The 24450-nt window shown below is 40.6% G+C and overlaps 1 protein-coding gene across 22 annotated transcripts in view; it reads right to left on the bottom strand.

Moving 5' to 3' along the window:
• LOC122485721 (RAD52 motif-containing protein 1-like) overlaps window positions 1-24450 on the bottom strand; it is a 54679-nt gene that overhangs the window by 2681 nt on the left and 27548 nt on the right. For 12 of the 22 annotated variants that reach the window (XM_043584819.1, XM_043584816.1, XM_043584818.1 and 9 more), the window contains 6 exons: window positions 17119-17190; window positions 16484-16558; window positions 8542-8660; window positions 4705-6512; window positions 4219-4323; window positions 2-51 (listed from right to left, as the gene is read on the bottom strand). The exons of 4 other annotated variants lie outside the window; for them this stretch is intronic. In XM_043584819.1, coding sequence (XP_043440754.1) covers window positions 2-51; window positions 4219-4323; window positions 4705-6512; window positions 8542-8660; window positions 16484-16558; window positions 17119-17190 — 2229 coding nt within the window. Of the gene's footprint in view, window position 1; window positions 52-2643; window positions 2799-4218; window positions 4324-4704; window positions 6513-8541; window positions 8661-16483; window positions 16559-17118; window positions 17191-24450 lie in introns of those variants that run through there. 6 more of the 22 variants (XR_006297926.1, XR_006297927.1, XM_043584821.1 and 3 more) reach the window with 6 other exon arrangements.

Raw genomic sequence — 24450 nt, forward strand, 5'->3', positions numbered from 1 at the left:
CCTTGAGCTTCCTTCTTTACCTTCCTTGGCTGCTGCTCTATGAGAATGAATCTGTTTTGGAAGAAAACATGATCACAGTTACCCATCACAATAACCACTCCCTCCAAATCTTTATTCATTCCTTGGCATTTTAGGTCTTATCTACCCAGTGAGATGATAACTTTTCCTAGGACAGGAATTTGTTTAACAGTCCTTTGACTCTTCAATAACACCTAACTTGTGTGCAGCTGGTAATACATTTTACTGACTGTCTCAGATAACGGTCAACAGACAATTCCTAATAAAAATTCTTGGGAGGAGGAAAAGAAAAGTGTCTACCAGAAACCTAAACAGCAGCACTGTTTTAAAGTCAAGGACAAGAGTAGGATGTCTGTTATCACTGCTGCTATTCATTGGTGTTGAGGAGGTCCTAACTGATGCACTGGGAAAAAATGGAGTCGTGGAAAGGAAGAACTAAGACGTAGTTGCATACGAAATTACAGACAAACTAAAAGTCCCAAGAGAATCAACTAAAATTTTATTGGAAGAAATATGAGAATTCAGTAAGATGGCTAGATATAAAATCAAGAGATCAACATGTAAACCTCAATGACTTTCCTATGTTCCATAAATAATAAAAAAACGGAAGAATTATCCCATTTACAATTATCAATAAAAAGGCATAAAGTACCTAGGAATAAACTTAGCAAAGAATGGGTAAGACCGATGAGATGAAAACACTAAAGCTCTTCTGAAGGACATTAAGAAGAAACGAATACATGATGTGAGACACTATTTTCCTAGAATAGTGTAAAGATGTCAGTTCCCTTCAAATTAACCTACAAATTCAAGGCAATCCCATTCAAATCCCAAGACAGTTTTTTAAACAAAAACTGGCCAGCTGACATTTGGTAGAGAAAATGTGCAAGCATAGCTACAAAATGTGTGAAAAAGAAGATCACAGAGCAGACATTAAAATACGTTCTTACAGAGCAACTGCAGTTAAGTATGTAGCGTGATACTGATACAGGAAAAGAAAACCAGATTGATAGAATAGAGTCCAGATAAAAGTAGTATTTTAGATCCATGAAGAAAGAATGAACCCTTCAATAAAAGATTTTAAAGTAACTGGATCTTTACGTAAGGGAAAAAAGTTAGATCCCCTACCTCGACCGTACCAAAACACCAAACAGATTCCATACAGATTAAAAATAAATAAATCACAGCAAATATTATAAGAGTACAGAAGAAAATATCAGAGACTATTTTTATACCATGAGGCGAAAAGGCCTTGTTAACAAGACCCATGTCCCATAAGCCATGAGGCAGATATGGTGACGGACTGTCCACACCCTCCTGTTCATCGTAGTCCTTGCCCCCTTGATCCCCCGGATTGTTTGTCCTCTTCCTGTTGATTTAGAAAACTCTCTTCGTATGAAATATATTAATCCTTTCAAGGGCTTTCACTGAATTTCAATGTTTCAAGTATTTGTCAGTGTTTTTATCGTGAAGGAGACGGAACAGTGGGATAGGAGCACAGGCTGACTGCAGGCACAGCTGGGTTCTGCTTTGGGTTTTGCCACAGGGGCCTTAAGCTGATCCCCTTCTATGTATGAAAGAAGGATGGTGATATCATCCTCACAGGACTGTGGGGATTAAATCAGATGTCTGGTTTATTCCAAGCATAAATCAGACAAGACGATCAAATCTATCAAATGTTTCTGCATGTGGCATCAGGTCACAAAGCTTTTTCTCACCACAAGATTATAAAAGTATTGATTCTATTTTCTTCTCATACTGTGATGGGTTCTTGTTTCTCTTTTTTTACATTTCCTGAAATATGTTTTTTTAAGGTGAGAAATAGGGATCTGTTGTTATTTTCCTCCCAAATAATTAAGCAGTTGTTCTATTACCATTTATTTATTTTCTTCCACTGATTTGAATACTAAAAGGTAACATTTCAATGTTTATTTATTTTTGAGAGTGACAGAGAGAGAGAGTAAGAGTGAGAGAGGGGCAAAGAGAGAGAGAGACACACACACAGAATCCAGAGCAGGCTCCAGGTTCTGAGCTGTCAGCACAGAGCCCAACACAGGGCTCGAACTCCTGAACCATGAAATTATGACCTGAGCCAAAGTAGGACGCTTAACCAACTGAGCCACCCGGGCGCCTCTAAAAGGTAACATTTCAAAAGTCCTAGTCACCCACGGATCTGTCTATTGCTGGACTCTGTAGGCTACTTCACATAAATATTCGGTTGCATTATTCCTCATTGTGAAATTGACACAATGCCTCATCTCTTCCTTTGAACATCATTATTGTCCACTACAGGAAAAAACCCGCATGGTCTCTGTCCTCAAAAAGTGTATCATCTAAGTAGGGAGAGGAAATAATGAAACCACATAAAAAAATATACACACAAGGTTAAACCACATAGGAATTTAAAACGGCAATAGGAGTTTATAGAACTTCCCAAAAAGCAAAAGGCTGCAGGCCACCTCAAGATGCAGAGTACTGACTGGACAATGGCCAATGATTTCTCTTCCCAGAGGTCATGGTAAGTTGACCCCACGCTAGTTCCTAGGCTCTTAGGCTGAGAAATCAGACTCTGATCTCATCAAGAGAGAACGCACTTCTTTCTACATGGAGGCAGTATCACCTTACCAATGTCACAGGATTGATCAAAATCAGAATGTCAGGTCATGACTTAACAATAAGGAAAACATCCATTCCATAGATAGGGCATCTGTGTCTACATGATTGGGCATTACCTCCTGTGGAGACAGGCCTCTGTGGCACACTTAAGTATAATCAGGAGGCTATTTGGTGAGAAGTGGAAGAAAAGTAATGAGCTGAATCCAGTGTTTAATGGAAAGGACTGAGGTAGCCAGATCCATCCATCTGCCCCGCGGGCACAGCCCGGCTGGTGGGCCTGACTCTCATCTGCTGCCTGAGGTGCCATCTCTACTCTTAGGCAAGGCTAGGTGGGCACTGCCCATGTTGGTCTCTTCCTCACCATTTCTATGCTTTTACTACTGACCAACCCTCCAGAAGACAGACATGTTTCTCCTTAGCAGTTAATACATCCAGTCAGGTTTTACTCAAGTCTGATAGACCAGGAAGCCTTACATATCTCTGCTCGGATCCATGACCTTGATATTTCTCTCTTGAGGAGCTGCCTTTTAACAAACTGTTTAGCATATTTTTGTTATCAGGGGAGGGGAATGCGTCACTGTAGACCCTAAGAAATGGTGACAATCTCACAGAAGGACTAGGTCCAGGAGTATTACAGTATTCGGGGAAGGCTTTGTGAAGAAAGATGAACTCGAGTTGGCTTTTGAAGGCTCATGGGACTTCCACCAGCAGAGTGAAATAAAGGAATTTCAAGTGGGCAAAGTCACCAACAAAAGTAGGAATGGGCATGGTCTGACTAGGGGATGGTGAGGGGCTGCTTTGGCTGAAATGGAGGGTTGCCATGACAGATGGCAATATATATATATATATATATATATATATATATATATATATATACACACACACATATATATATAAAATAAGCATAGGTATATTTGAATAAATATATTGAATATATATTCAATTCATACATAATTGAATAAAGGGTAAACAGGCAAGCTCCAGGAATAGGCAACTGTAATTATGACAAGCTTTGAGTAGCCTGATGCAGGATTTTAGCTGCAGGGTTTTAACTGAACCTGTTTACACAATGCCTTGCGAAGTGGAGGAGAGAGCTGTGGGTACATCTAATTAATCAACAAGATGACACTTTTATCTCTAAGCCATGCCCTTTCTTCCAAGATGACTGATAGCTCCATGGAGCTGAAGACTATTTCTCTCTCATCATTGTAGCCAACGAGGAAAGAAATCAGTGGTAGTAGGAGGCTGCCTGGCGAGTGCATCGAATCGACATCATTTTTTTGAGTTGAAGAAATTTTACTATCATGTCAACTGTGGCCTTCTTAGACCTAATGTCTCAGAACAAGCTAATGGCTTGTTATCTTGGTTACAATCCACAGATGTCTCCCGGCAGTGGGGTTCCTTTTAAAATCCCTGGAATATACTTTGCAATAAAAGGACAAAGCATATCTCAGTCCTCCAGACTGAAGAGGGATATCAAGTCGTGATAGGTGGGAAAGTGGCTTTGATTTTCAGTTTGTGGGTTCTGAATCTATTATAAAGAAGGAATATAGTCTGGGAATCGGAATTAATTGTCGTCCTTACCTCAATGAGACAGAAAACTGTGATCAAAACCATCACTACTACAGTCACAGATATTGCCAAGATGAGTTTGTTGTTATAGCCATAGCCTGGAACTTCTTTTGTGAGCTAAAAAAAGGGAAAGACCAATTTTTTTAGAAAACAGAGATAGGATGAAAGTTAACTATTCTTTAACGACTCTAAAACCCCATTCTTTCCGATGAATCGCTTATAGGTTCTTAAGGAATATACCAAATCTAATGTGATATGTAATCTTAATCATTAGCATTTTCTTCAAGAATTTACGTATCTTGTATGTTAGGTCCTCTTTTTGTCTACTCTGGGAACAGCGGCACTGTTTCCTAAATGAGCAAAGTGGCAGATCACTGCCTTAGCCAAAATTATGTGGCCAAGACAAGACCCGGACTAGGAGCCCCTGGTCCTTGTGCTTGGGTCCATGTCCTAAACCACCTAAATGTCGAGACCCCACATTTCGGGATTTATCCTCACCTCCCTGGACTCCTGCCCTCTCTGTTCACTCTGGACTTCTGTGCTCTCATTGATATAATTCTCATTTTTCCATTGGTCCGTATCCCACTCTGCCTTGGACATCTTTACTTCTTGCTGCTCGCTGAGAAGCTTCATCAGGAGGCCTGTTCTGGAGATGAGCTTGGCACAGGCCAGCTGCATGTGGGTCTCAGAGCAGTCCATTTTCAAAGTCCGGATAACATGAGAAATGAGGCTTCTCACGTCATTATTGGGGATGAGGGACTGTAGCTGCTGGTTTAACTGAATTTCAAACAGATCACCTGAGGACGAGAGCTTTGACACAGGGAAGCCTGTGGCTTTTGGGGGCAAGCCAGTGCCCGCATTGTGGTATTCCCATTGTGTATCATTGGTTTGTTTAACGGTCGGCATAGAGTTGTCTGCAGTAACAGTAGAATTAGCAGTGGAAAGATTCTTACGGTTTGTGAATTCAGGGAGGGTTTGTTCTGGCACAGTAGTGTTTCCTGTAGAAATATTTTCGTCAGAAACATTTTGGGCAGTAGTGTTCTCTACAGTAGTGTTTTCTCTGTAAGTTCCTGAAGGAGCAAATAATTCTGGAAAAGGATTTTTCTGAGGACTCAGTTCTCCCGGAGATGAAAAATCCTCTCGTGAAGGGGAATTTATGAGGCTCCTGACTGCAGAGGATGGAGGCCTCTTTGCAAGCAGCTGTCTATTACTGAGTGAACTTTCCTTTCTGGACTTTCGATTCAGTTTGGCCTTGGGTGTTCTGTGGACCACACGGGAGCGACTTTTATGAAAGCGGTATGTTTTTCTGGGGTGTGAGGCTGGTCCGGAAGCCTTCCTATTTCTAACTCTAGCATTTGCATCTTGTATAAGAAAAATGCTGTACATTAAGTCTTTTGATTTTTTTTTCACGTCAGGTGGGGATTTTGGAGCCGGGGTGGCAAAAGGCCTGCCCAAAGAGTATTGCTTCAGGAAAGAAGAGACCGCTGCCTTGTGCTCCTCTACGAACGAAGGCTCTGTGTTGAAGGAGCTTCCCACTAATTTGCTGGGCCTGTGCGCCACGTGAAGCTCCCCTGGGGATGGTCTCCTGAGCCTTCTTTCCTTGGCCATGTTCTCCACAGACGGCTGGCCGTTCTGTTTCCTCTGGATGTTCTGACGTCTCAGTTCTTTTAAGTGCCTTTTCCATATGCCCTTTGGGCCCTTGATGACCTTGTTCACTCTCAGGAACTTTTTCCCCACACTCTCAACTTCGTCTAGGCTCTTCTCCTGCGGTTGGGCAGTTTCCAATTTCTTTGGAAAGATTTGACGTTTAAACTTGGGACCTAAAAGGCTGGAATGTATAAGCATGGCCGTTTTTTCTTTGTTTTTCACCTCATCAATTTTTTCCTGAATTTCTGCATCTAACAAATTTTCCAGAAAGTAGAGTTTTCTCAGTTTATTCTTGTAAGTTGAATTGTTGGATCCAGGTTTAAGAGACGGGTCCCCTGTGTCATTCATCGAGTGACCCACGGGCTTGTCTCCCTCTTGCACATTTGAAAACAGAAGTTTAATGAACGGTAACAGCGTCGATTCTACGTCTTCTAGATTGCCCTCCGAGAAATAAGGCAATATGTAACTCAGTGCACTAATGACATCACTTTCGTCATTGAAGTCTAGCTGCTCATTCATAAAGGCTGACAAACTGACACGATCTATGTCTGAGGATGCCTTCTCTGGCTCAATAGTCAGCTCCGTGCTGGCGCTCTTCTTTCGAGCTTTCAATACCTTCATGAATGATCCTTCTGCATTCCTTAGGTATACTTCCTGATCTGTCGAAGAAGGAGGAGAGATGAGTTTTGATAATGAAAGACTGATAGCACAGCTCTTTGTCAATGCACAGTCATACATGCCAGTCAAGCAAATTAAGAATCAGCAAATACTTGAGCGCCATTTAGAGAGGAGACGAACTCAAACTTGGACCTACGATTGGCAACCACCAAAGGAGAAAAAGATGTTTTTTGAAAAAGTAGCTATTTCCTCAGAACATTCCATAGTGTGAATAACTATATTTAGAGTTATTCCATTGGCCCCTAAGGGCCGATTGCCCAGGCCTCAAGAAAAGCCAAGGCTGGAAGATACTCGGCTAAACTGTGTGCAGCTCTAGTGCGACTCCTGGCTTTCACATACCCCACCCTGTCCTGCTTCGGGGGCAGAGGGAGCACGAGTCTTCCTCCTTCTACGTCTTCAGTGGGCTTGAGTTCTTGCTACCATCACATATGCACGGGACAACACCCGTCACTAGCAGCTCCTCATCTGGACACGCCCTCTCCGCCCACCCACCAATTCCTTTGTTTGGTCCCTGCTCCCCTATATCGCACCTCCCGTAACATAAGCTCTAGACAGAAAAAACTAAAAACGAGACCCGTTAAGTCCACCCTGGTTCTTTGATTAAATTTGGGCAGAGATGTGGGGTATAGGTTAAGAGATTTTCCAGGTATGAGAGAGATGCCACTGTGGGGCGTTCAAAAAAATCAACGGAATGATCCTTGAGGTTTTAAAATGCAGAAGGGATAAAGAAACTTTGGTCAAATGCCTACTTTGCTTTCATTTCCTTTCATTTCCAGATTTCTAGCTTTACTGACAGAACCATCCAGAGCTTCCAACTACATGAAGGTCAAGCGTACAGCTTGTGTACACTGAACAGCACTGTGCAGCTGGGTTTTTCCAGAAGAATTAAATGTATTTTTAGTGGTGCTGGTGAGAGTCAGAGGAGGAGGTTATAAAGGTCACGAGAGAGGAGGAGCAGGGGCTGGCGGAGCGCCCAAAACGGGAGAGGAGACTTGAGTGCTAGGCTAAGGCACCTCTGATCTCATTTTTCCTCGCCTGTCAAAGGAGATTAAAAAAAAAAAAATGCCTATTCTGCCCACCTCTAAGGGAGAAGGGAGTAAGATAATTGGTAAAACATCGTTTTGGAAAATAAGCAACTCTACTTATAGAAGTAGCAAAGTGTAATTTATGCTGTGCCCTAGACCATTGACAGGGACCCATATTCAAGCTATCCAGGTGCAAAAGCACATTTTGGAAGGCACCAAGTTAGTGCCAATAAAACCTAAGAACAGAAAAATACCTAAAAGCACCTGTGTTTTGGATAGAAAAGCTTAAGATTCAGAACAAGAGTTGGACAGCCCAAGAATAGAAGAGCCCTCTCATCTGTTAGAACGGTTGGGTAGCAGCTTCTGGTTAGGGAACAGAAACACAGAGGCTCCAAATATAACTTTTTCAGAAATCAGCATCACGTGTACTCTTAACACACTTATAAAAACAACAAAATAAGCAAACAGGTATCTCCACCTGTCCTATAAGACAAAGGGCACCTGAGACCTAACGCACGTAAAATCAGCTTATAAACTGTGATGCACTATGTGAACAGGTTTTCATTTTGGGGTAGTTGACTTAATAATGTAACTGAGAATCTGACTTTTAACAAAGGAATAGTTCTTAGAAATTTAGGGATCTGAACTCTGAATGAGTAAAAATAATGCAATGACATCATTAGTTTAAAAATTTACCATTGTTAGGGTGCCTGGGTGGCCCAGTCAGTTAAGCATCCGACTTTGGCTCAGGTCATGATATCACAGTTCAGCCCCGCATGGGGCTTGCTGCTGTCAGTGTAGAGCCTGCTTCGGATTCTCTGTCCCCCTCACTCACTCTCTGCCCCCTCCCAGCTCACGCACGTGAATGCTCTCTCTCAAAACTGAATAAATATTTAAAAAAATTATCATTGTTGATTAAAAATAAAAGTTAAACCAAAAATAAAATAAAAAATTACAAATTTATCATCAGGCAATTAGGACTTACCACAACGTGTGCCATTTGTCAGACATGTACTGTCACAATGTAGCTTGACTGTCTTACAGACAACCTCAATAGTATTTTTAAACTGGCAGAGACAGCAGGCCATACGGCTAGGTAATATCCTATAAATGGAAACACAGAGAATTAAATTAGTGGTAAAGGAGTTACTTGAGTAGGTAGAAGAGGCGGGCCAAAGTCATCACAGGGCTGTGCAAAAAGGAATTCTTGAGGCACATGGCCTGGATGGTTGGGTAGGGACCAGGTGGCCAACCGCTGCTCTTGAATATTACAAATACACAGATAGAAGGACCGAGGTGCCCAACAGAAAGGTAAGGATGGCATGGGGTATGGTATCCTTAGAATGAGACAGAGATTAGAACTGGGTGACACTGATCAGTAGTTTAATACACAGGTAACTCCTTCCAAGCCAAAAGTCTCACTTTGGGTTGAGAGCACACAGAAAGAGGGTAGACTTCTAAGAGTTTGAATAAATCTGAAATATGGCCCATACTGAGGATAAAAAGCAATCAACTTTGGCTCAGGTCATAATCTCGTGGTTCATGGGTTTGAGCCCCACATCAGGCTCTGTGCTGAGAGCTCGGAGTCTGGAACCTGCTTCAGATTTATCTTCCTCTCTCTCTACCCCTTCCCTGATCACTCTCTGTGTCTTAAAAATACATAAATGTTAAATTTTTTTTTTTAAAAAGCAATCAATCAAAAACTAATCCATAATCTACACAAATGCTACAATTAGCAGACAAGGACATTTAAAAAAGTTATTATAACAGTATTTCATATATGGAAAAAACCCCATGCCTCTACTTAACTCAATGAATTGTGCAACAACTTCAAGTGGCCTAATATATGTATACTTAGAGTCCACGAAGGAGAGGAGATATAAAAAAAATTTGAAAAAATAATAGCCCCCACATTTCCAAATAAGTAAACCCTATAAACTCACAAATCCAGGAAGGTCAATGAACTCTGAGCACAACATGGATTAAACTACATGTTTAGTTTAATCCATTAAACACGGATAAAACTACGCCACGGCACATCATAATCAAACTGGTCAAAGCCAGCGATAAAGAGCAAATCTTAAAAGCAGCCAAAGGAACAAAACCACACATGACATACAGAGCAACAAAGATATAACGATGACAACATATTTCTTGCTGGAAATAATGTAAGCCAGAACTCGGTGGGGCAACATCTTTCAAGCAGTGAAAAGGAGAGGGGGGCCAAATAGCTATCAAGCTAGAATTCTATACCCAAAGCTTTCAAAAATAAAAGCAAGATAAAGACTATCTGAGACATACAAGAGCTGGAAGAATTCATCATTAGCAGGCTTACACTGTAGAAATGCCAAAGGAAGTATTTTTTTTAATGTTTACTTGAGAGACAGAGAGAGAGAGGGCACGTGCAGTATGCGTGTGCAAGGGGGAAAGAGCACTGAGGAGACAGAGAATCCCAAGCAAAGCCCAACGCGGGACTTGAGCTCACAAACTGTGAGACTATGACCTGAGCCAAAATCAAGAGTTGGATGCTTAACTGACTGAGCCACCCAGGTGCCCCTAAAGAAAGTATTTTTAAGCAGAAGGAAAAGGATAGCAGACGGAAATGTGGATCCACACAAAGGAATGAAGAACATTAGAACTGGTAACTATATAGGTTATGATTTCACTTCACTATATGTATGTATATCATTTCACTATATGATTTCACTTATATGTAGAATCTCAGAAAAAACAAACAAACAAGGGGTGCCTGGATGGGCTAAGTCAATGAAGCATCCTACTCTTGATGTCGGCTCAGGATCTCAGGGTCGTGAGATCGAGCCCTGTGTCAGGCTCCACGCTCAGCATGGATTAGATTAAGATTCTCTTAAGATTCTCTCTCTCTCTCTCTCTTTCTCTCTCTCAGCATGGATTAGATTAAGATTCTCTTAAGATTCTCTCTCTCTCTCTCTCTCTCTCCTCTGCCCCTCTCCCCAATGTGTACACTCTGTCTCTAAAATTAAAAAAAAAATACACCAAAATCCATAAGATACCTAGGAATAAACCTAATCAAAGAGGTAAAAGATCTGTATGCTGAAAACAATAGAACGCTTATGGAAATAAATTGAAGAAGACAGAAAGAAATGGAAAAACATCCCATGCTCAAGGATTGGAAGAACAAATATTGTTAAAATGTCTATACTACTCAAAGCAAACTACACATTCGATTTAATCCCTATCAAACACCAGTATTTTTCACAGAGCTAGAACAAACAATTCTAAAATTTGGATGGAACAAGAAAAGACCCCGAATTATAATGCTGGGAAAAAACAAACAAACAGAGCTGGAGGCATCATGATTCTGGACTTCAAACTGTATTACAAAGCTGTACTCATCAAGACAGTATGGTACTGCACAAAAACAGACACATAGATCAATAGAAGAGAATAGAGAACCGAGAAATGGAGCCACAAATATATGGTCAACTAATCTTCGATAAAGCAGAATATCCAATGGAAAAAAGATAGTCTTCGCAATAAATGGTGTTGGGAAAACTGGACCGTAACATGCAGAAGAATGAAACTAAACCACTTTTTTACACCATACACAAAAGTAAATTCAAAATGGATGAAAGACCTAAATGTGAGACAGGAAACCATCAAAATCCTAGAGGAGAACACAGGCAGAAACCTCTTTGATCTCAGCTAAAGCAACTTCTTACTAGACATGTCTCCAGAGGCAAGGGAAACAAAAGTACAAATGAACTACTGAGGAGTGCCTGGGTGGCTTAGCGGGTTGAATGCCTGACTCTTGGTGTTGGCTCAGGTCGTGATCTCAGGGTCGTGGATTGAACCCCGCATCAGGATTCTCTCTCCACTTGAGATTCTCTCTCTCCCTCTCTCTCTGCTCCCCCCCATGCATACATGTATGTGTGTGTCCATGTTCTTAATTAATTAATTAATAGGGGCACCTGGGTGGCTCAGCTGGTTAAGTATCTGACTTGGCTCAGATCATGATCTTACAGTTCGTGAGTTTGAGCCCCGTGTCAGGCTCTGTGCTGACAGCTTGGAGCCTGGAGCCTGTTTCAGATGCTGTGTCTCCCTCTCTCTCTCTGCCCCTCCCCTGCTTGCACTCTGTCTCTCTCTCTCAAAAATAAACATAAACAAACAAACTAACATTTTTTTAAATGAATTCTTGGGACCTCATCAAGATAAAAACCTTCTGGGGCACCTGGGTGTCTCAGTCGGTTAAGCTTCTGACTTCAGCTCAGGTCATAATCTCACGGTTTGTGAGTTCGAGCTCCGCATTGACTCTCTGTTGACAGTGCGGAGCCTGCTCAGATCCTCTGTCTCCCTCACTCTCTGCCCCTACCCCACTCTTGTGCTCTCTCTCTCAAAAAGAAACATCCATTAAAAAAAGATAAAAAGCTGTACAGCAAAGGAAACAATCAACAAAATTAAAAGGCAACTGATGAAACGGGAGAACATGTTTGCAAATGACCTAATCTGATAAAGGGCTAGTATCCAAAATATATAAAGGACTCAACACCCAAAAAATCAAATACATAATCCAGTTAAGAAAAGGGCAGAAGACGTGAATAGACAGTTTTTCAAAGAAGACATCCAGAAGGCTAACAGACACATGAAAAGATGCTCAATATCACTCATCATCAAGGAAATACAAATCAAAATCACAACGAGATACCACCTCACATGTGTCAGAATGGCTCAAATTAAGAACTCAGGAAACAACAGATGTGGAGAAAGGGGAACCCTTCTGCACTGCTGGTGGGAATGCAAACTGCTGTAGCCACTCTGGAAAACAGTAGGGAGGTTTTTAAAAAGTTAAAAATAGAACTACCCTACAACCCAGCAATTGTACTACTAGGCATTTAACCAAAGGATACAAAAATGCTGATTTGAAGGGGCACGTGCACCCAATGTTTATAGCAGCGCTATCAACAATAGCCAAAGTATGGAAAGAGCCCAAATGTCCATTGATGGATGAATGGATGAAAGATGGGGTATATATCTATACAATGGAGTATTACTCGGCAATCAAAAAGAATGAAATCTTGCCGTTTGCAACTACATGGGTGGAACTGGAGGGTATCATGCTAAGTGAAATTAGTCAGTGAAAGACAAAGATCATATCACTTCACTCATATGAGGACTTTAAGAGACAAAACAGATGAACATAGGGAAGGGAAACAAAAATAATCTAAAAACAGGGAGGGGGACAAAACAGAAGAGACTCATAAATATGGAAAACAAACTGAGGGTTACGGGAGGGGTTGTGGGAGGGGGGATGGGCTAAATGGGTAAGGGGCACTAAGGAATCTACTCCTGAAATCATTGTTGCACTATATGCTAACTAGTTTGGATGTAAATTTTAAAAAATAAAAAATAAAACAAGGTAAAAAATAAACAAAAAATAAACAAAAAACCAAACGAATGAATAAACAACAACAAAAAAGAGAAAACACTTGTAAATATGGAGAACAAACTGGAGATATGGACAAAATGAGTGAAAAGGGTTAAGAGGTACAAAGTTGCAGTTATAAAATAAATAATTCACCAGATGAAAAGTACAGCATAGGGAATATAGTCAATAATACTGTAATATACTTATTGTGGTGAGCATTTCATAATATATATAATTGATCACTGTGTTGTACACCTGGAAGTAATTTAATATTACATGATCTATATATACTTCAATAAAAGAGATAATTGAGGGGCACCCAGGTGGCTCAGTCAGTTAAGCATCTGACTTCAGCTCAGGTCATGATCTCATAGTCTGTGATTTCAGGCCCCACATCAGGCTCTGTGTCTACAGCTCAGAGCCTGGAGCCTGCTTCAGATTCTGTGTCTCCCTCTCTCTCTGCCCCTCCCCCACTGGCACTCTGTCTCTCTCAAAAATAAAAAAATAAAAAAAGATAATTGACTATTTAAACAAAAAAAATAATATGGTGTGCTAAAAGTAAAATGTATGAAAACAAGAGCACAAAGGTCAGGAGGGGAACAATGGAAGTACACTATTTATTGTAAGGTTCTTATACTATTCATGAAATCATATAATATCATTTGAAGATAGACTGTGATAAGTTAAACATGAACACTACAAACCATTAAACAGCTACTAAAATAACAAAACCTGCGTTGTAACTATATATCCCCCCACCAAAAAATAATAAAACGTACTAAATCAACCCAAGAGCAGGAAGAAAAAGAAAAAGAAACAAAGAACAGATGGGATACATAGAAAAGAGTAGACAGTAGCTTTAAATGTAATCATATAAACAATTACATTAAATATAAATGGTATAATCACCTAATTAAAAGATAGAGTTGTCATACTGGATAAAAAAGCAAAAGCCAACTATATGCTGTCTATAAGATTCATCTTGAATACAAAGATATAAGTAGGTTAAAAATATGGAAGAAATTATGCTTTGCTAACACTAATCAAACAAAACCTTGAGTGGCTATATTTACTATAGGACAAAGTCAATTTCAAAGCAAAGATATTACCAGGGATAAATGAGGTTATTCCATCGTGATAGAAATGTCAACTAATAGAAAAGACATCACTTAAAAATTTATGTATCTGATCATAGAACTTCCAAATATATTAAGGAGAATAGGAAAGAGAGACACATAAGTACACAATTAGAGTTGGAGATTTCAATATCCCTCTCTCAATAATTGACAGAAAAAAATATTTAGAAAATGAGTAATGATACATCAGACTTGAAAAATACTACCAACCTACTTGACCTAGTTGACATTTATAGAATACTCCACACCAAATCAGCAGACTACGTATTTTTTTTCAAGTGGACACATAATATTTATCAAAATAGACCATATTCTCATCTATTACCAGAATTCATTGGCTATAAAACAAGCCTCAATAAATTTAAAAGGATTTCAGTCATCCAACATATTGTTCTGTGACCACAATGGAATTAAATAACAAATTAACAGATCTGTAAAATCTCCAAATATTTAGAAACTAACCAACACACTCCTAAGGAACCCTATTGGTCAAATAAGTCAAAATGGATATTAAAAACTATTTTGTACCGACTGAAACTGAAAACACAACATGTCAACATGTGGGATGTTGCTCATATAGTATTCATCTTCTCCAGTGTCCACTTTTAAGAAACTAGAAAAGGAAAAGGAAATTCATCACTGAGTAAGGAGAGAAAATGGAATGATAAAGATCAAAGCAGAAATTTTTAAAAAGGAAAACAAAAATAGAGAAGTCAGTGTAATGAAAAGGCACTTTTTAGAGAAGATAAGTAAAACTGATAAACTTCTGGCCAGATTTATCAAGAAAAGACAAGAGAAGACACAAATTATCAATATCAAAAATGAGAGGAATGACACCACTACAATTCTACAGATACTAAAAGGATAATAAGGGAATATTATAAAATACTTCATGTCAATAACTTCAAGATGAAATAGATTCCCTGAAAGACATGAACTACTCCAAAAAATAAGTATGTAATTTAAGTAGCACTATTACAAAAATAAAATCTGTAGTTTAACACTTTCTCACAAAGAAAGCTTCAAGCCCACGTGGCTTCACTGGTGAATTCTAGCAAACATTTAAGGAAAAAATAATGCCAATTCTGCACAAACTGTACTAGAGAATTGAAGAGAGGGGAATACTTCCCAACTCAATTTTAAGGCCAACATTCACCTTATGAAAAGTAGATAAAGACATTAGAAGAAAGGATAGATAGAAGATCTCATATACTGCTGGCTGGAATGCAAAATGGTACATTCACTTTAGAAAACAGGTAAGCAGTTTCTTAAACAGTTAAATATACACTTAGCATATGATGTAGCAATCCTGCCATTAGGTATTTTACCACCTCCCCCCCTCCCCCAATGAAAACATATGCTCATACGAAGACCTGCATGTAAGTGTTTCAAGCAACTTTATTCATAAAGGCCAAAAAGCTAGAAACAACTCAAATGCCCATTAACTGATGCACGCATAAACAAACTGGTATATCCTCACAACTGCAATACTACCCGGCAATAAAAAGGAAATGAACTACTGACATGTGCAAAGACATGGATGAGTCTCTGGGGTGCCTGGGTGGCTCAGTCAGACAAGTGACCGACTTTGGCTCAGGCCATGATCTCATGTTCCGCAGGTTCGTGCCCTGTATTGGGCTCTGCGCTGACAGAGCCTGGAGCCTGCTTCGGGTTCTGTGTCTCTCTCTCTCTCTCTGCCCCTCTCCTGCTTATGCTCTCTGTTTCTCAAAAATAAATAAACGTCAAAAAAGTTAAAAAACAAACAAACATGGATGAATCTCAAAAGGATTATGCTGAGAGGAACCAATCACAGAAGACTGCATACTGTATGATTTCATTTATTTATTTTTTTTAATGTTCGTTTATTTTTGAGAGAGAGAGACAGAGAGATGGAGTGCAAATGGGGAAGGGGTAGAGAGACAGGGAGACACAGAATCCGAAGCAGGCTCCAGGCTCTGAGCTGTCAGGACAGAGTCCGATGCAGGGCTTGAACTCACGAACCGCGAGATCATGACCTGAGCTGAAGTCGGACGCTTAACTGCCTGAGCCACCCAGGTGCCCCTTGTATGATTTCATTTATAAGACACTGTGGAAAAGGCAAAACTATAGGGACAAAAATTAGGTGGGTGGTTGCCAGGGCTGGTGGTGACAAAAGGGGATTGGCTGCAAAGGCACATAGGGGCCTTTTGGGGTGACAGAAATGGTCTACGTCTCAAATGTAACCACCATTACGTGGTGGTTACATAACTACACGTTTGTCAAAACTCATCAAACTGTACGCTTAAAAAGAGTAAATTTTATACCTCAAAAAATCGGACTTAAGAAAACAATAAAACAAATCTAAATAAACAACTAAGTGAAAATACACATAAGAAAAATCAACTTACAGTGTTTCCAATTCAAGGGTCATCATGAGGATGCTCTCAACTGTTGTAAGTGACACCTGTGTTGATCCCATGTCTCTGAAGGAGAAAGCCCAAACATGCGTGATTTGAACCCAAGGATAAAAATTCTGTACCTAAAAAGATACTTAACAACATGTGATTACTTCAATTCTGGCTTCTTTGTCAAGTCAGCTCAAGAGTTTTCTTGCTATGGACAATAATTTCAGAAAACTCCCAATGAAGACATTTTATGTGCATCATCAAATTAATCACCTTGGTGCTCAACAGTACAATCCTTTTTACTCTTATCCTCATTTTCATTCTCAATTGCATCCACCTCTCTTGATTAGTCTTTTTTTCTTTTAATATACACCTTACTCCACTTTCCACTTTGAGATAAATGGTATTTCTACCCACATCTACAAGTCCCATGTCTGTTATGTGTTCTTCAATACTACTCCCTCTGCAGGCTATCTTGCCCGTATACGTTTTTTCTTTGCTAATAATGCTTATTTCAATAACCCAGTTAAAACTTAAATTACGACTTTTTAACCCAAACGCAAAATACTTAATCCTTTGATGACAACAAAAAAGATCAGAAATCATCTCATGAGCCATGAGATTGTTGCAATACTTACAAATATTTTAACGCTGGCAACTTAAAAAGATAGGAATCTTCAACAGCTGACAGAGGGTTACGACTGATAATTCTGAAAAATGCAATGGAATTAAAATTATCTGCTTTTCCAGTAATGACTACCACGAAAGTTTATGTTCATTTTGGGGGTATGGAACTGGAAGGTTAAAACTAATCATTTTCTGCCTTTGCCTATAAATCACCCTTAGATTCTGTAAAGCACTCTTCCTTGGGGAACTACCCAGCTCTCTGGACGATAAAGTGGAGAACAGAAAGAGAAAAAAAAATTTTTTTTTTTTTACGTGGACAGCAAAGCAAAGATATGCCAGAGAACTTTTTGGGCTGAAAACCCTAGAAGTGACTATGCTGGTAGGAAGCCCAGGCTCTGTAGGCAATACTGTTTCTAGTGTCCTCTATAATTCTAGGTGCTTTTCCTTTATCTCTAGAAATGTAAAAAATTCCACAGTTTAAAACACCCGGTTAAAGACAAAAATAGGACCAATTCCTCAGTTTGGGGGCCAAAGACAAAGGGATTAATCTAAGAGGAAATGGTGGAAGCTATACCCCCACCATGTGTATTCTCCTATGACAGCCTTTGTTAGGTGGCATATGATCCCGTTTCCTTATCCATCTCCTGGACTGCCAGCTCCTTGAGGGCAGGGACCATACTCTATTGTCATTTTTGTCCCTGTGCCTGACAGAGTGCTTGTTATTTACTAGTTACTTAGTGAAGGCTTGTTGAATAAATAACATTTTGTCACTGCTTGACACAGTCTTTATTCCAAAATGCTGAGTAGATTTTCTTCCCAGTTCTTTACAGCAAAAATAAAGTGAAAGAAACAGGAAGAAAGAAAAGAAAATCTGCCTTTAGGTTGACTCTGCTCAAGAATCATCACTGTACTTGGGGCGCCTGGGTGGCGCAGTCGGTTAAGCGTCCGACTTCAGCCAGGTCACGATCTCACGGTCCGTGAGTTCGAGCCCCGCGTCAGGCTCTGGGCTGATGGCTCGGAGCCTGGAGCCTGTTTCCGAGTCTGTGTCTCCCTCTCTCTCTGCCCCTCCCCCGTTCATGCTCTGTCTCTCTCTGTCCCAAAAATAAAATAAAAACGTTGAAAAAAAAATTAAAAAAAAAAAAGAATCATCACTGTACTTTTGCAAAATTATAAGGATAATCATCACAACCAATACTATTGGGCTATAGGGCATCTGTGATCAGCATTTCACATTTAAACCTCACAATAACCTTATGTGATAGATACATCATTACCCCATTTCACAAGTGAGGAAACTGAAGTACAGAGAGGTTGTATAATTTGTCCCAGTTTGTCAAGCCAGTCAAGAAGCAGAGATGGAATCTGAACTCAGTTCTGACTCCAAAGCCTGTATTTAACTTGTATGGAAAAAAAGGGGGTTTAAAATAGCCGTTACCTTAAACTTAACTTTGAGAGCATTAAATATAGAAACACTTTGCTGAACCTCATCTCTCCATCTGGGAGAGCTTCTCTAAGAATTACATTTTCTATTTTTATTCCTTTCCTCTAATCATCTCCCATGATTAAGTACTTAATTAGCCTGTGATCATTGAGACTTTAGAGATTTCATTTCTTATTTTTTTATTCTATTTTTTGAGAGAGAGAGTACAAGAGTATGAGTGAAGGAGAGGCAGAGGAAGAGAGAGAGAGAGAGAGAGAGAGAGAGAGAGAGAGAGAGAGAGAGAGAGAGAATCCCAAGCAGGCTCCATGCCCAGTGCAGAGCCTGACATGGGGCTTGATCCCATGACCGCAAGATCACGACCTGAGCCGAAATCAAGAGTCAGGCAGTTAACTGAGCCACCCAGGTGCCCTGAGACTTTAGAGATTTTAAAGCCCTGTTACAGGTGAATCAGTGAAAATGAGAAAGGAAGGACGTCTGAAAATTCATCCTTCCGTAAAAGCAACAACAACAACAACAACTAGCAAAAATGGTCAAAATCAACTTTCTCAGAACTTTGGAAATTTTACCCAATGGGCTTGCAGCAACCCGGAGAGCATGTATTAAAGAAAAAATTACTAATTTCTATAAGTGAGCTCTGTTGTTTTAACTTGTCCTCAACCTCTGCTCTCCATCCTGATGATAGCCTTAAAAACTGCCCACATCCCAGGGGAACAAAATGGAGCTGAAGTTCCTTAAAGCCTCATTCCCAAAGAACAAACTGTCATTGTTTTACCTGTCTAGTGGGGTCCCTAAAAAACTTCACTTGAAAGCCTTGCCCTTGACCTCACTGAGAACTGCACAGTTCTCTAAATAGCCTCTTCCCAAGGGGCATTTTTCGAAAACAATTATAGATAAATGTTTTAATCTGGCAGCTATGTGAGGCAATTGATCACAAGACAAAAAATAGCCTAAACAAAAAGCCTAAAAGGAAAAAGCTGAGAAATGAGATGTCCATAGGGACTTTGAAATGCTCCAACATCTTCCTGGGTAACTAGAAGACCACAAGACATATTCCTGGGAATGTAGAAAAAAAACCTTAGCACTAATAAATGAGTTCAGCAAGGTTACAGGACACAAGATCGATATGTAAAAATTAGCTTTATTTCTATACATCAGCAATGACTATTCCAAAGATGAAATTAAGAAAACAATTCCATGTATAACAGTACTCAAAAGAATAAAATACTTAGGAAAACATTTAACCAAAGAAGTGCAAGAATCACACTAAAAACCACAAAACGTTGTTGAAAGAAATTAAAGAAGATTGAAATAAATGTAAAGATATGCCATGTTCACGGATCAGAATACTGTTAAAATGGCACTATACCCCAAATTGAACTGTGGTTTCAGTATAATCCCTATCAAAACCCCAACTGACTTCTTTCCAAAAATTGGCAAGCTAATTCTAAAATCTGTATGTCAATTCAAGGGACCGAGAATAGCCAAAATGATCTTTAAAAAAAAAAAAAAGTTTATCTGTTCATTTTGAGAGACAGCGAGCATACACACCTGTGCAGAAGAGCAAACATGAGCGAGTGTGAGTGGGGAAAAGTGTGAGCAGGGGAGGGGCAGAGGGAGAAGGAGAGGGAGCATCCCAAGCAGGCTCCATGCTGTCAGTGCAGATTGCAACACGGGGTTCCATCTCACAAACCATGAGGTCGTGACCTGAGCTGAAATCAAGAGCCGGCCACTTAACCAACTGAGCTACCCAGGTGCTCCAAAACGATTTTGACAAAGAACAACAAAATGGGAAGACTCACACGCCCTGGTTTCAAAACCTACTTCAAAACTACAGTAATCACGGTGTGGTACTGACATAAGAACAGACATGTAAGCTGATGGAACAGAACTGACAGTCCAGGAATAAATCCTCACATTTATGGCCCACTGATTTTCAGCAAGGGTGCCAACACCATTCAAAGTGGGAAGGCTAGTGTTTTCAAATGATGCTGGGACAACCGTATACCCCCATGCAAAATAATGTAGTTGGATGCCTACACTTCACACCATATATAAATATTACCTCAAAATGAGTCAAAGACCTAAATGGAAGAGCTCAAGCTATAAAACTCTCAGGAGAGAAATCTGTATGACCTTGGATGTAGGCAACAGTTTCTTAGACATGACACAAAAAGCACAACAAACCAAAGGAAAAATAGATAAACTGGACTTTATTTAAAAATAACAAAACAACCCAAAACTATCATATGTCTGATACAAGTCTAGTATCCAGAATATCCAGAATATATAAAGAACTCTTAAAACTCAGTAAAAAGACAAATAATCAAATGTTTAAATGGGTAAAGGATTTGAAGAGACATTTCGCCAAAGAAAATACATGAATGGCCAATAAGCACATGAAAAGATGCTCGATGTCTTAGGTCATTAGGGAAATATAAATCAAAGCTACAATGAGATACTACTCTACACTCACTAAGATGGCTATGATCGAACAGAGAGACAATGATAAGTGGTAGCAAGATTTGGGGAAACCAGAATCTTCATACATTGGTGGGAATGTAAAATGGTGTAGTCACTGTGGAAAACAGTTTGGCAGTTCCTCAAAAGGGTTAAATATAGAGTTACTACATGACCCAGCAATTCCACTCGTAGGTATGTACCCAAGAGAATTAAAAACATATGACCACACAAAAACTTGTACATGAATACTCATAGTGGCATTATTCATAAGAGCCAAAAAGTCAAAATAATCCAAATGTCCAATAACTCATGAATGGATGAACAAAATGTGACTGGAGCACCTGGGTGGCTCAGTCGGTTAAGCATCTGACTTTGGCTCAGGTCGTCATCTCACAGTTCATGAGTTCGAGCTCTACATCAGGCTCTGTGGTTTTGGATCCTCTGTCCCCCTCTCTCTCTGCCCCTTCCCCGCTTGTGTGTGCGCTCTCTTTCAAAAATAAAGAAACATTAAAAAACAGAATGAAGTACTGAAACATGCTACAACCGGATAAATCTGGAAGCCAACAAGCTCTGTGAAAGAAACGAGACACACATTTCGACGAAATGTCCAGAATAGGCAAATCCATAGGGGCAGAAGGTAAATTAGTTGTTGCCAGGGGCCTGGGAGGAGGCGAGAATGGGGAGTAAAGGCTGATGGGTATGGTATTTCTTTTGAGGGGGGTGATGACAATGTTCTGGAATTAGCAGTGATTATTGTCTATCAAAGTATACCATTGGACTATATACTTTATAATGTTGCATATTCTATTATGCGGACTATATCTCAATTTGAAAAAAAAAAAAAAAGAACCATGTTGTGATAAATAGAGAACCAGTTGCCAGGAGATCAAACATGTTAGTAGGTGGAGAAAAGGGGAGCGAAGATTCAAACTCTTCCACAACGGAGGTCAGAGGGAGTTAGCGGTGCGGCTGGGAGCCATGCATTTTTGTTCTTGCCTTGGAAACTCCCCTATTCGTCCTATTCCAGCCCATTCTTCTACGTTTTGTCAGGCCCATTAACATGTCGGGTTTGTGTAACACTAGTTAATATCCAGTCAGACAATGTTATGAAGAGAAAGAACGTGAGTGTCACATGTCTGGTTAAACACAGTTCCTCAACCTTGAGGCTCTGAATGTCCTTTGGCTTTGAAAAAATAAAAATGGCATTAATACCTACAAGCTTACTGGTGGGCTCTGTGCAAGTAAGCTCTTCCACGTGCGTGTCTTCCCCTGCCCACTGTTCCCCCCCACCCCCCGCGCCCACCCCCGGCTCCCTATTAAGAAAGACTATGACGAATTATGCAGCCAAAACAATTTAGTAGTTTGCTATCCTTCCCCCCAACTATCTCAGTGCTCTACCCCCACTGTCCCCCCCTCTTTCCTGGTAGCTCACCCATGGCCTTATACCCATCGGCTCAGTGCTTCCTCTTACCCAGGCAGCCCTCCTGCTGAGATGAATGCCCCGTGTTTACCTGTAGTGAAAACAAAATACAGGCCACTCCAAATTATCCTATTTCCTCCTGTCTTTAGTGCCGCCTTTTCTTCATGGAGCTATTGTGCCTGAGCCAAGGGGAGAATGAGAACTGACCCGACAGGTTACATCTGCTGGACCGACAGCAATTGTTTTTCCACAGACTGCGATACGAACGAACGGTGGACGTTGCACTAGAGATCATCTCCATTTCCGTTCAATTCCCTCATTTTACAGATAAAAGGTGTGCTGACTCAGTCTATTGGCTTTTGGATATTCGTGGGCTTATCTTTATGGGAGTAAAACATGACAACCGTTATCCTCAAAGACTGTCTCATAATCAAAGTTGAAGAAATACTGTTCTAGATATTTTTTGTTTTTTAAAAAACTGTATCTGGGGCGCCTGGGTGGCTCAGTCGGTTGAGCGTCCGACTTCACTCAGGTCACGATCTCACGGTCCGTGAGTTCGAGCCCCGCATCGGGCTCTGTGCCGACAGCTCAGAGCCTGGAGCCTGCTTCAGATTCTGTGTCTCCCTCTCTCTCTGGCCCTCCCCCCATTCATGCTCTGTCTCTCTCTGTCTCAAAAATAAATAAATGTTAAAAAAAAAAAAATCCTCTAAAAAACTGTATCTTATTTGAAGAGGAAAACTCAAGTATTTTTGCAAAAGCTTTCTGTTGCAGAGCAACGGGACAGCCTAAAGGTAGCTCACAAAATAAGGGAACATTTCTTACGTGTTATTTTTTTTTTCTCCAAATTCTTCTACAGAGGTCCAGACAGATGGGCTACGTTTCCTTTCCATTAACTGAGGAGACAGAGAAGACTTGAGGACTGAAGCTTGTCACCACTGTCCTGAATGTACTGAAATCCTAACGGCTTTAGCTGAAAAAATGTCCAAAGCAGGCAGTGAAAATAAATTTCAAATAGGACAAACTCCAAACTCTCTATGCTGGAATCCCAAGGCATGGAGGGAAAACTGGCTCCTTGGAGGAAAGCAGTTGAAGAAATAAGTAGAGTGATCTAGACCCTATTCCAGTATGTTTGAAGTACTTGGGGATAGAATAACCCCTTTCCTTTATTCATCTACATAGGTCCATGAGCCATGAGAACATGACTCCCCATGTGAAGCCCCTCAATACAAGACATCTAACGGCATCACGTAAATCCTTTCTCAGGGGTTGGGCGGGGGGAGGGGCGAAGACTAAAGAATCTGAAATGGTGAGCCTATGTTTTAATTAAAGTTCTGAGAATAGCCTTGAAGAGGAGTTTCTGGCAGTGAGGACCAGCCCAAGAAGCGAGGGCCCTGGAATCAGGCAGACCTAGGTCTGAATTCTGGCTGTCACTTCCTGGTGAAGGGACTTAAGTAACGAACGTCTCCGAGTCTTTTTAGCAGCATTTACCTCATAAGGCAACTTGAGGATTAAAGGAAAGAGCATGTGCAAAGCACCTAGCATAAGGCTGGGCACAGAGTGGGTGCCTAGCAGTGACGATGTGATATTTGCACCAGGCGGTGAGCAGGAAGCCTGGGGATGCCCATAGGTGGCATGGCCAGGAGCTCCAGAAGCATAGGGAAAAGGAGCTCCCTGCTCGAAAGGTCCTATTCCAGTGAGAAGCCGACTCCAAGGGACGACGCCCAAAAGGCCAGTTGTCATTCAGGTCCTACCTAGTGCCAGGGAATGCGGAATTGTATTGCTCGCGAAGCTTCTGAAGTGGTTCTGTCACTTACTGACAGTGTGAACCTAGGCAAGTCACCCGATGTCTCTGAGTTTCAACTTCCTCATCCCCAAAATGAGGATACTACTACCTGTATCACAAGAGTTGCTGGAAAAACGAAAATGAAGTGCCGTGTGAGGGGCCACGTCCGGAGCACTTCCCACGTGCCAGGCTCTATTCTAAGAGTTTAAGACACATTGTCTTACTTGCAGCACAAGCGA

The sequence above is a fragment of the Prionailurus bengalensis genome, chromosome E1 (genome assembly GCF_016509475.1).
Source record: "Prionailurus bengalensis isolate Pbe53 chromosome E1, Fcat_Pben_1.1_paternal_pri, whole genome shotgun sequence".
Taxonomy (NCBI): domain Eukaryota; kingdom Metazoa; phylum Chordata; class Mammalia; order Carnivora; family Felidae; genus Prionailurus; species Prionailurus bengalensis.